The sequence below is a fragment of the Suncus etruscus genome, chromosome 3, assembly GCF_024139225.1.
Source record: "Suncus etruscus isolate mSunEtr1 chromosome 3, mSunEtr1.pri.cur, whole genome shotgun sequence".
Taxonomy (NCBI): domain Eukaryota; kingdom Metazoa; phylum Chordata; class Mammalia; order Eulipotyphla; family Soricidae; genus Suncus; species Suncus etruscus.
Window position 1 is genome coordinate 14222875 of NC_064850.1, and position 12895 is coordinate 14235769.

At 44.4% G+C, this 12895-nt stretch overlaps 1 protein-coding gene across 1 annotated transcript in view; it reads left to right on the forward strand.

Moving 5' to 3' along the window:
* SMOC1 (SPARC related modular calcium binding 1) overlaps window positions 1–12895 on the forward strand; it is a 159070-nt gene that overhangs the window by 103470 nt on the left and 42705 nt on the right. Inside the window, exons 4-5 of the mRNA XM_049770435.1 lie at window positions 2167–2266; window positions 4340–4387. Of these exons, the coding sequence (XP_049626392.1) occupies window positions 2167–2266; window positions 4340–4387 (148 nt within the window). The remainder of the gene's footprint in view (window positions 1–2166; window positions 2267–4339; window positions 4388–12895) is intronic.

Below are 12895 nucleotides of genomic sequence, written 5' to 3' on the forward strand. Positions count from 1 at the left end.
AAATTTCCTAGAGGTAATTATTGGCCAGAGTGCAGCCAGACAGGCCCATTGAAATGTGGGTGGAATTGTCTCTGGAAATCTCCTTGCAGGGCTAACTGACTTGGAAGGGAGAAGTTCCAAGGTCCCAGCAGTGTTTCTCGCCCAAGCCTCCAGAATTTTCTGAGGAGCTTTGGCACCCCAAGAGGACAAATTGCCAGGAGTTTTTGATATTACTGAGTATCCCTTTGCTGTTGCTGCCCCTCTACTGCCCCATCTGGCTGTCAGCTGGTGTCAGGTCTGACACCTGAACAGCTGTTGTCCTCATCTCCCAAGTCTTGTTCTAATAGTCCCACTGGTGGTGGACAGGATGGGATTCAACCTCAGGTTTGTCTGGGGCCCTTTTAATTGTCCCATCATGGTTCCTTAAAAAGAAGCAATGATCTAATCAATTATGGCAACTGAATGGGGCTTTTAGGGCAGCTGTCACAGCTGTAGGGTATGTGATCCTCTCTTTATGATGTAAAAGGAGCAAAGGCATTATTAAATCTATTTTCCTTGCATGGAAAGTCCAGGAAAATGCCTCATTTCTACACTCATTGATTGGACTCATTGGTAGGACCAAGCTGCCTTCCCTCTCATCTTTCTTTAGAGTTCTATGTTATGGTGCCTTCCTGTTGCCTTTCTGCCTTATACTGACTTCTGAATTGATTCCAGTTGTCAAGATATATATTTTACCCAGCCTATCTCACCACTCAGTTTGTATGCAACTGGTTATTCTCAAGTGCAATATGCCCTTGATTCGAAGAAGTGCCATACTCCCCATTTTCATATGATTGTAATTGGCATGCACTTGTAATTGATTGGGCACAGTTGATTACATTTGATGTGGTGAGGCCATTTAAATTTATATTACATTTTTAGAATCAATGGAGCCTGACAATTGAGGAAATACACATATTTATTCAGTTCATCAGGTGGCTACTGTAGATGTCAAGCATTTTGTTAGAGGCTTGAAATATAGAAATTACCAGTGTGCAGTTCCTTGCTTTAGTTATATAAGGATCTAACAAAAAAAAGCTAGATAATATAGACTCCAATTATGGCTAAATTTGGGGAACTGAGGTAAGTGGAAGGTCCAAGGAAGGAGGGCGAAGAAACATCCTGAAAAGATGAGAAATCGAAGGGGTCCTGAGTACATGGATTTGAGGTAGCTTAGAACAGCATTTCTCAACCATAGCGTTTCCCAGGAGATACTAGGGAGTTTATAGGTGAAAATCATGCAAATGGGGGCATGACATGTGACTGGGACCAATCAGTAGGATGGGGGCACAGAAAGGAAACAAGGTAAGAAGGGAGACATGGTTGGAAGAGTGAGAACTAGTTTAGAGCATGTTGTACTGGACCAAATAGCTGAAGTGAAGGATGATGTATTTGTGAACTTCAAAGGTGCTCCTGGTATGAAGTGGAAAGTGTGTGCACAGATGGATGGACACTGAGGGTGTGAGGATAGGCAGGAGGCACATTATAAAGGTACCTGGAATGGAACAAAAGTCTCATTTTCATCGGAGATCCATGCTTAGAGTGGAGCTGCTCACATCAATATAGTTGGGCACCTGGAATAAGAGCCAGGGAACACACGAAGTGATCTTTTTCTTTCCTTACTTGCCTGTGTCTCAGGAGTTCATGTGATTAGCAAGCTGACTGGCCACTGAAAGAGTTTCTGGTGAAAGTTAGGAAGAGGGGGAAAGCTTAGCATTTATTTCTGCTTATTTTAGAAGAATCTTATCAACTTACCACAAGGATTTGCCGACTTATCCTTGCCATATTTGCTCATGAATTAGAAGTTTTAGGCATTGAATAAGGGTGGCTATTAATGATGGGGTGGGAATGAGTGATTTTGGTGAGAACCAGTGCAAGAAAAATACAGCGAACTTGCTTTAGTTTGACATATTCAGTGTCAAAAGTCATAAATATAGTTTCAGTGTCAAAACTATAGGCAGACTGTTGTGGTTGCATGCAGGAGTCACACAGAAAACACAGTCAGTCTCCTTTAGTGTTGAACCCTCCACATGAAAGAGTCAAGATTCCACCCTGCTAGTGAGGTTCTGAAATGTGGGAAGGGGGAGTGATTGTTGGTGTCATGACCCCAAACTGAACATTTTCCTCCTTCCCTACCTCCCTGCACAGGTGCAGTGTCACACTTATACAGGGTACTGTTGGTGCGTCACCCCCGATGGGAAGCCCATCAGTGGTTCTTCTGTGCAGAACAAAACTCCTGTATGTTCAGGTACCGTAGGGAGGGGTGGGAAGCAAGAAAAGGGCAGGGAGGAGACCCTTGGGTGGTCTCCTGTATCTTGTGGGGGGATCTTTGGGAGATTGGTGGCAGTTCTGAATCCTCTTCTAGACCAGAAAGTTTATTTCACAGTACTTGCTCTGTAGTCAGTTGGGTGATAGGGTTCCAAATACTTGAGTGCCTATATTTGTTGATTTTGGATTTGGCTTTCCGTCATTCCCAAATATATAACTCCTAGAATATAGCATTCAAGGTCTTAGCTTGGGTGCTCTGGTTGCTATAAATTCTGTGATGAATTTACTGAGATGGAGTTCAATCCAGCTTTATAAGCTGCAGCCATCAGTTAGTGATGTCTCCCAGGGCACAAGAAGGGAGTGGTGACTTGGGTTCCCTACCTTTGCTGCTCTTGAAAGCAATGGAAAACTTCCATGCCAGACCATTAGCAGTGCCTGGGGAATTTTAGATGCTGAAACCCCTATTATATAATATGTATATACATAAAATACATAATATATACTTATATATATTTTTATATATAATACTCCAGTAGGGCTGGGGTAACACCTGGAACTCACATGCTTATGAAGTTTGTCAGGTGGTTCTGATGATTAGAACCATGAAGTGATCCTTCATGTCAGAATCACTGTGACCCCCACGGTTGGCCCAAATCAAGTCCTCTCTATTCCCAACTTGGGCAGCCTAGAGAAACTTAGCTCTTGGGTCACCTTGATGAAACTGTGAATTATGGGTTGATATTGGCCCTGTTTTTCAGTGTCTGTTAAGAGAGGAGGGAATTTGGGAGGCAGCCCCTTAATTCAGCCCCTCACTTAGAAAAGCCTCTCCACTCATCAACCACTTCACACTGCTCTAAAACTGTGTTGTTGGAGGCTTTATTTATTATGTTTAATCTTTAACTGCAGTTAACATGTAAAACGTTATTCTAAAATGTTTTATGGGAACTTTTAAGGGGAGTTTATGGGAAGTTTATGAGAAGTTTAGTAGTCCTGCTATCCTAACTTCTTTATTTATCAAAATTGATTCCCTTTTCTATTGGCTCTGGCGTGTAAAGGGAAAAGTTAGTGGAAACGTTCTGCATTTGGGAAGAAAGATTTGCAGGCTATCAAGGGGAGTTTATTTGTGGTTTACATGGAAACTAGAAACCTTAATTGGGACTGTATGGGGAGGTCAGGGACAGGTCCTCTTCACAGCTGACCTGGAAAGTTTCATTGAAAGCGAACAAATGTGCCAGAAGCTAGTCCTGCAGGGGGTATCACTGAATTCTCACCAAGCTTGTCTGTGGAGAAAAGGCATGCTATAGAATAGGACTATGTGGATTCTCTCTTTTCTATTGCTGGTTTGAACCACACGGTTGTCCCATGGGTGAGTTGGCCATACTTTGCCCATGTTAGATTGAGCTTCACAGAGATAACAGGTGCTGTAGGGTCCTGACCTTTGTATGGGGACGCAGGACAGTTCCAGTTTTGCAAAGCAAATTATTTGGGCAAAAAGACACACTCTCCTCCCACCAATCCCCCCCAATTCCCCTCCAGAGGAACAGGCTGTGTATAGAAAATTGTTTCCATGCCTCAGACTATTTGGGCCCATTCAGTACAATTGGGCCAACAATTTTCTACTTAATACAGATGGAAAATTGCTGATTTCCTGCCTTAACCAGCAAAGAATGTCAATCATTACATTCGCAGTGAGAGAGGCTCTTTTCATTTGGTCTCATCACTGATCATGGAGTTGGTGGAAAGCGAAGGAGATGAGAAGGAGAGGCAAGGAAGTTACTAGAAGGTTCTTCAAGGGAGTTATGTAAATGTAGAATTTTATAAAACTCTGGTCAAAACATCATAGTCTGTCTCAGCAGACATTGATGTTAAACAAGCCCCACTCAACACGCATGTACATACTGACTTTGTATATAATGTTCCTTGATGTGTATACAACACACACATATCTATACACACACATTGCCATATGCTTATAACAGCAGACTGTGCCAACTCTTTGAAAGAAACCAATGCATTCTGAGTGTCTGTGTTTTTGTTTCCTCTCTCACTCAAGGTTCGGTCACCGACAAGCCCCTGAGCCAGGGGAACTCAGGAAGGAAAGGTGAGTGAAGTTTTATGCTTTATCTAAATGTTTCCTTCTAAAGCCAGTCCAAGCAAGAACTCTTAGACAAGACGGAAAGAGACTAGGGTGCAAAAGTGTCCTGCAGAAAATTTCCACTCTTATTTTGGGGTTCTTCCCAGAAACACCTCAGGTAAGTAAGGTTCCTTACAAACTTCTTTGAATGAGTGGAGTGCACAGAGCTGGTAGGGTTCTAAGAATCTTGGCTGCTTGGGACTTTGTCAGTCAATTGGCTGTGTAGTCAGGGTTAAACCAAAATGGAGGTGAAGGTAGGCATGCCCAAGTCTTATTTTGAAGACCTCTTTGAAATGTTTCCCTTGCTGATTTGATTCTTCTTGATAATTGTTCTAATGTATTCACGGTTTTTGCACTAACACTTAGACTGGGCTTTGCAAGTTTGCCAGCTCTTGGTTGTTATCTCAATATTCTGACTTATTTTGTCCTTGAGCTTGTACTTTGTCAGTAAAATCCAATGGGACAGGGAAGGGTGATGGTGAGCAGAAGAGATCTGTGTTTTATGTATCCATTACCCACTCCTGTCTCCTGCTTATACAGAGCAGTTGGGATACAATCTATGGGCCTCCATGGTATGATGGAGTAAATCATCCTTTACTCAGAACAGCATTAAATAGAAAATGTTAAGTACTTGTGGAACACAGGGCAAAGTTGTATATTTTGGTGCCTTTTATTCTATCTTTTCCTCTGGTTTTTGAACAAAGGAACTTGAGTCTTTTCATATTGTACTCAGCAATTTCTGTGGCTGACCTCACAAAGGACTATGTCTGAGTGTTATTGAATGGACCAGCCATGATGAGGACTAGGTGTCAGGTATATGCTGTCCTTTATTTCCAGTGTGGAAGACACTATTTTCTATGCTAAACTCCTTTGGGACAACAGACAAACAGAGCTGGTAGTTGCATGACAATCAAGTATTATTTTATTTCTGTGCAAGCATCCTAGAATCCATTTTTTGCTCTCAAGGAAAATCCAGACAGGAGACTTCCATAGAGTTTGAGATTTCCCACTTGAATCTGGGTCATTGGAGCATTTTGCTCAGAAGAATTGTGTCTTCTTGTGACAAGAATGATAGCACAATGGGTAGGGCATTTTACTTGCATACAGCTGTGTCAGGTTCTATCCCTGGCATCCTACATGGACCCCCAAGCCTGGCAGGAATAATTCTTGAGTGCAGAGTTAGGAGTAATCCTTGAGTGCCACTAGATGTGGCCTCAAAACAAAGCAAAACAAAACAAGAACAAAAGAATTGAGTGTGCTCAGATTCATGTGCAATAGAAGTACTCATAGGGAAACCAAGATAAAACCATGGCTCTGCACCAGGTGTTTATTGCAAGAGAAGATGAGATCATCTCACCCAGACAAAGTGCAGGAGAGAGATCAGAGAACTTAGGTGCAAGAATGCAGATGCTCTTAGAAGACTTGGCGGTAGAGTGTGATGCCATCTCCCACTATGGATCCATGACTAGAAGGGCTGTGCCTCTTTCCACAAGGACTGAACAAATGGGTATAAAGAATGTAGCAAGCTCTTCTCCAGGTCCTTCTCCGTGTAAGGGAAAACATCCATGAATGTTGGTAGCTCCTTTCTAGGAGGGAAGTAGAAAGGGGGCATGAATATTTCTTTCAGCCAAGATCAGCACAGAAGGGCATATGTCTGTGCACACTTAATTGTAGAAAAGGGACCTACCTTCTGAGTTGCTTGCTGCAATGGAAGTCTTCAGGAATACTGCATAATTTCTGGGCTGAGATTCTGGGAGGTGGGAAAAAGATAGCAATCTTTCTTGTCTGAGTAGACAACAATGATGTTTTCTATCTGAGGGAACTAAGTACATGTAGCACCCTGGAAAGATCAGCCATGGGCTTTGGGTGGCTAAACTGTACGGAAAACTATGTTCTAGGTCAAAGGGATCTTGTATTTTATGGCAAACAGTAAAAAAAAAAAATAACTGTGCTTATCATGAGCTCTTATGGAACCATCAGAAAGAGGACCCAGGGAGCCTGAATCTCCCACGAATGGTGCAGGAGACAGTAAAGTCTGGATATTCATCTCGGAGCTAAGTTTCCAGTTCCTGGCTTGCTTCTCTCCCAGGTCTCTCTAGGAGTCTTTGGTGCAAAGACTTGGGTAGGGCAGTAGCAGTGGCACTAGGGCTTACTTGCCTTGGCAAATGAGATAGTTTCTTTCATTCTACCCAGTGGCCTCACCTTCCCCCTCTGATGGCTCATCACTGGAGAGCTGATCTTTTCCCCTTGCCTGTGGGGAGTAGCAAGAAGAGAAGCAGGTTCAGACCACCTGGAGGAAGGGCCATCTGAAGTCACACCTGCCCAGGAAGTGGGGATTTGAATGGGGACAGGGTGCGAGAGGGCATTCATAATATCCTGTGTTGGCTTGCTCAGGTCCCTCTTTCAGCCGCCACTTAAGAATGGAATGTGCTCTAGAGGGTAGCAGGTGGAAGGCACAAAGGCCTCTTGTCTAAGCTCCTGCCCACATGTGGGGTCTCCAAGAGCCAGCGCTTGTGGCCTTGAGACAGCTATAGATCGATACTCAGCCTGGGGTTCTTGTACAGCGCTCGAACCAGAAAAGAGGGGAGGCCCAAGGTCTGGGTGTGCAAGAAGTGGTAATTGGGGCTGGGGGGAGACAGAACCGGGGAGAGGGAGTGGAGAAGCTGCTGGTTCATCCTTTGCTTTTTTTCCCCCCTCTGTGGAACAGACTTCATGGACAGGCTCAGAGGGGTCAGTTTTCTTGGCCATTTTTGGGGGTCAGTTTTGCTCAGAAAGAGGAGACTTGGCTTGCCCACCCGGAACCTGTGTTCCTAAGGAGGGGAGCAGATAGGCAGAGGGAGAAGAGGCTGGGGAAGGTCCTGTAGAGAGACAGCAGGAGGATGGGAGGAGGGAGAGCAGCCAGGCGGTAGCAGGTCACAGCCCTTTGGCCCTGGACTGTGGGCCTGGGTTTCTGCAGCTCTGGGGTGCACAGCTGTGGAGCCCGGGGGAAGAAGCGGGGGCAGGGAGCTCTGTTATCTTACCCAGATGCACGTGCTTGCAGGGGAGGGGGGTCAGAACTTCAGACTATTGACTTAATCCCCTGGAATGTCCTTTCCTCGCTCTGTTCTTTGGGCCCCTTGTGTTTCACGGACGCCTTTATAGGCAATGTGTGGTAATTAACACGTGCAGGGTAGGTCCCGGGCCATGTGTGTGAGTCTCAAATATCCATTGATCTGTGGTACTCCCATCCCACCGTCCCACCACACACACACCCCCCTTTCGCCTTTGGTCCTAACTCTGGAAGAGAAATGGAAGCAGGAGGGGTGAGGTGGGGGGGAATCTCTGTGTGTCTGGGGTTGGGGGTTGGGGAGACAGGCACATGTGTTTTATGGATGGTACAGAAGAATATGAGAAAGAGAAGAAAAGCCCCCCCCCCCCCCCTGCAGCAGTCACCGCCGAAACAGCGGGGCTGCAGGCGTTGAGAGATGAATGTTGAGTTTCAGCTGAAAGGTCTGAAGGGAAGAGGCTGGGACTAAGCCAGTGTGTGCAGCGATGATGAATTTAGCCTGACCTGCCAAGGCTCTCTGCATTTCACTGGAGTGCCTCTTTTGGGTGTCTTGATGCTAATGGCTGGAGAGGATTTAGGGGAGCTCCCAGGATAAGCAAACCCACTCTCAGGGACTGGCTTTGGTTGGCATTGCTGTGGAGGTGGATCGTCTCAGCCTGTATGGGGTGGGGAGTGGGGGGTACAGAGTGATGATGAGAGAGGACTTATAAACTGATTACTGGCAGGGTCTTATCATACTTATCATACTTTGATAAGTATGGAGTCCTCATGGGAGTTGGAGTGGGAGGAGGGTCCTGAAGTTTGCTTTTGGGTCTTTTGTAGGTCTTTTTGCATAAGTTACCTGTTTAAGAAGGGAGAGAGGAATGCCATGAGCAGATTCTGCTTAACCTCTTCCTATGAACTTCTGGCTCTCACAGCAGCTTGGATAGGAGCAGAGGTCTTCCAAAAACCAATCCACCTGCCCTTTGCAGTTTTCTTTTTATCTTTGGTTTTGTTTTGGGACCTGTCTGTGCTCAGGACTTACTCCTGCCTCTGAGCTCAGGGATCACTTCTGGCAGGGCTAGGGTAGGATAGGGTGGGTGGGTGGGGGTCATAGATGATGTCCTGGTTGTGTCGCCTGGAATCAAACCCAGGTTGCATATGTACCAGATAAGTACTCTACCCACTTAGTTCTCTATATCATAGATTTAGTTTTCATTTCCCCTTGGATTGCACCAAATAGGTATAAGTCACAGAATTTCTCCAGAATCTTGCTCGGTGTCTTTATTTTTAAACCCTAGGTGTATTGTCTGGTCACCTGTACAATTAAGTAATGGTGCAAGAAGCACCCTTGTGGTTGGTAGGTGACGACAAATAGCAAATATCCCATATAAAGAGGGGAATGATATTCCAACTGCAGGCTCAGGTGTTTCCAAAGTGCATGTACAGAAAGTTCACTTCATTATCCCAGTTTAAGGTCTGCAGGGCACTGTCTGGAACCTTCCACCTGTCCTGTGAAGTGCCACTTCTATTTATGTAGCTTTTCATTTTAATTAAATCACTGTTAATTACAGAGCTATTCATCATCACATTTCAAACATACAATATTCCAACACCAGTTGCTTCACCAATGCCCGCTTTCTTCTACCAATGTTCCCAGTTTTCCTCCTACCCCCAGCCTGCTTCGATGGCAGGAACTTTCTCCCCATTATCCTAGTTTACTATTCTCTAACAATCCCCTCATCCTACCCCACCCCAGTGGCAGGCTTCTTACTTTTCTTCTTTTCTCTTGCCTTTGGGCATTTGTTATTCTCCTATAAAGTTTCTTTATATCCCCCCTATGAGAAAGATCATACTGTTTGTCCTTCTCTCTCTGACTAACTTCACTCAGCACAAAACTCTCTAGATCCCTCCATGTATCAATGAATTGCATGGCTTCATTCTTTCTATGGCAGAGTAGTAGCCCAGTGTGTGTGGTGTGTGTGTGTGTGTGTGTGTGTGTGTGTGTGTGTGTGTGTGTATACCATAGCTTCTTTATCCAGTTGTCTGTTCTTGGGCACTTGGCTTGTTTTCAGATTCTGGTGATTATGAATAGTGCTGCTGCAATGAACAGAGGAATGTAGATGTCCTTCCTGATTTTTTTTTTTTTTGGCCTGTCGGATATATTCCAGGGAATAGGATGACTTAGTTATATGGAACTTCAATTGCTAGTTTCTTGAAGAATGTCCAAGGGTCCTTTTCCTCATCCTCATCTTCACAGCTTCTTTGTATTTTTCCCTCCCAGCACTGAGGGGAGGTGTGATATCTGGCAGATTGCTCAGTACGGCTGTGTGATAGCAAAAGTGAAAATGAGCTGTGAGCCGGGCTGCATTTGAATGGACCCTGATGGAGAGCTCTGCTCCTTGTGGGAATTATTCCTCCTATAACTGTGTCTGCTAAAATAGCACAGCCCTAAGTAGCTCCAAGTCTAACTGGCAGTTTATTTTTAAAGGGATTTCCTATGTAGTGCTCAGGAAATCCTTGGGTAATTCATTCTGGTGATTCTTAGTGGGCAGTTTAGTGAGGATATAGTACTCTTCTACTTATACCCAAGAAGTACCAGTGTTTGGGGACCTCTAGGGCTGTTCCTCCCAGTGTTCAAGGGATCATCATGTAATGCTTCAGATCAAACCAAGGTCATCCACATGCTAAGTTCATGTTGTAACACACCTGTACTGTCTGCCTCTTTAGCCTCCAAGGCAACCCTTTAACTCTCTTCATGCATGTTGCTAATGCTTCCTAGTGCTCTTAACCCCAAAGCTCAGCACATTGAGAAATGAACTGTGCAGAGAGGGGTTACTGAAAAGGTGGACATTTGTGTGCTTAAGTGCTCATGGGCACCATGTCTCCTTCCTTTCCACAATGAACTGAGGAATTTGGAACCTCAAGCTTGGTTCCATCTTCTTACTTTTCTGCTTTCCATCTGAGCCCTTCTTCTAGGGTTGCTGAAAGGAGGTTTATGCATGTTGGACCTTAAACCAAGGACTAGAACAGAAATTGAGGTTAGGGTTCTGGTAAAACCCTCCTTGTTGTAGGTTCTTATAAGTTTATGGTATAACTACTAGTGTTTAGCACTTGATTCTTTTATTCCACTTGTTTAACAATGTCTGTTGAGAATGTACTGAGAGCCAGATGGTCACAGTACTGGTGGCTGGTATTGGGAAGTTGTTCCTTTTGTTGGAGGAGATGAATGCCTCTTGCATGATTGATGCCTCTTAAGCAACAAGTCTGGGAAGATGTCACCTGAAATGCATGTGACTTCCACCATCCCACCTTGTGTGTGTGTGTGTGTGTGTGTGTGTGTGTCTGTGTGTGTGTGTGTGTGTGTGTGTTAGAGGACGTATCTAAACCCAGGGTATCATGCTGTGGGAGAAAATGCTCATTTATTCACTGTTACTCAAGGAGTGGATTCTGTCTTCAGTGGTGCAGAACCTGGAGGGAGGCAAGGATTTGTTGGACAAGGAGGTCATTGACTCCTTTTCTTTCTTTTTTTTTTTTTTTTTTTTTTTTTTTTTTTTGTGGTTTTTGGGTCACACCCGGCAGTGCTCAGGGATTATTCCTGGCTCCAGGCTCAGAAATTGTTCCTGGCAGGCACGGGGGACCATATGGGACGCCGGGATTCGAACCGATGACCTCCTGCATGAAAGGCAAACGCCTTACCTCCATGCTATCTCTCCGGCCTTTTCTTTCTTTATGAGTACCATGTTGTTTCAAAGGCCAAGGAAAATCCAAGAAAGTGTTATACTCAGATCCCGTTGTCCAGATTTTATGCCCATAAAAGGAGATGGATTCAAGGACAGCTCTTTGCAATATTTACCTGAAGGGAAACGACCCTAGAACAGTTAATGCCATTTTTCACAAAAAACAATATTAAGGGCTGGGGTTCTGACTCGAAGCAATAGAGTACAGGCCATGCATGAGCAAGAACATGAATTTGATGCAATGCTGAATTTGATGTAAAACTACATGTCCCTTCTCCAGAACCACCGGTGTGCCCCCCCTGAAATTGTAATAAAAAATGCAGTAGGGGCCGGAGAGATAGCATGGAGGGTAAGGCGTTTGCCTTTCATGCAGAAGGTCGTTGGTTCAAATCCTGGCGTCCCATATGGTCCCCCGAGCCTGCCAGGAGTGATTTCTGAGCATGAAGCCAGGAGTAACCCCTGGGCGCTGCCGGGTGTGACCCAAAAACCAAAAAAAAAAAAAAAAATGCAGTAGGTCAGGGATGGGTTCAGTGGTAGTGCACTTGCATTGTACATGTGAGATTCCAATTCTGGTGCGCACGTGCACACACACACACACACACACACACACACACACACACACACACCAGTCTGAGAAGATCTCACTATCTTTTTAAAACATTTTAAAAACACAGATGTCTTTAATATCTTATTTCACTTTGGAGTTTTTGTTTTGTTTTGGTGGGGGGAGTAGGGAACCAACCTATTTGTATAGATATGACTTATATAGGTTATATCTTTCCTATCCTGTTATCCTATTGTATAGGTCTTTGAGTCTATCCTTTGGCCAGTACTATTTATCTATCATCAGTGTAGCATAAAGTCTAAAAGTCAAAGACTTCTATTATATGACATCTAGGGAAGAAAAACCCCGAAGACTAAAGAGATAGATGGTTGCCAGGGGTTGAGTTGGGAAAAATATAGGATGAACACAGAAGATGACTCTAGAATTTGGGGCAGTACAAATTCTCAGTTGAGATCTGATGATGTTGGATGCATGTCATTACATATGTACTTCCTATAGAATGTACAAGCCTAAGAGTGAACTGTAAGCCAAACTATGGACTTTCGCTGACTGTGATGGTCAGTATATTTCCAGCAGTTGTAACAAATATAGCTCTCAAATAAGGAATGTTGATCATTGTATAAGATGTCATCTTCTTAATTTTGCTATAAACCTAAAACTTCTAAAAGCTGAAGTCATGCAGGAGGTTCTCCCAGTGTGCTTGGAAGGTCAGAGGGACCCACCAGTAACTGAATCAATAGGCCAGTGGTTCAGTGCAATTGTTGTTCAGGCCCTGAAGGCCTTCAGGTCCACACCTAGTGGTGCTGGGAGGTGGATTGGGGTGGGGAAAGTTTCCAGGGCTGGGTGTCTGTGAGGTGCCAGGAATGAATCTCAGGTTGGATGCTGTTATTCTATCTCCTGACCCACCAAACTGAAACCATTTAAAAAAATAAATATACATTTTAAAAGTGGTGAGTCATAGCATTTGTTTAGAAAAATAATAGGACACATGAATAGAAAATCAAGAGTCATAAAGGAACAATAGCACAGCACATGTGGTGTTTGCTTTGCCCACAGTCAGCACAGGTTTGATTCCCAGCACCCCATATGGTACCCCAAGACCACCAGGAGTGATGCCTGAATTCAGAACCAGGAGTAAACACTGA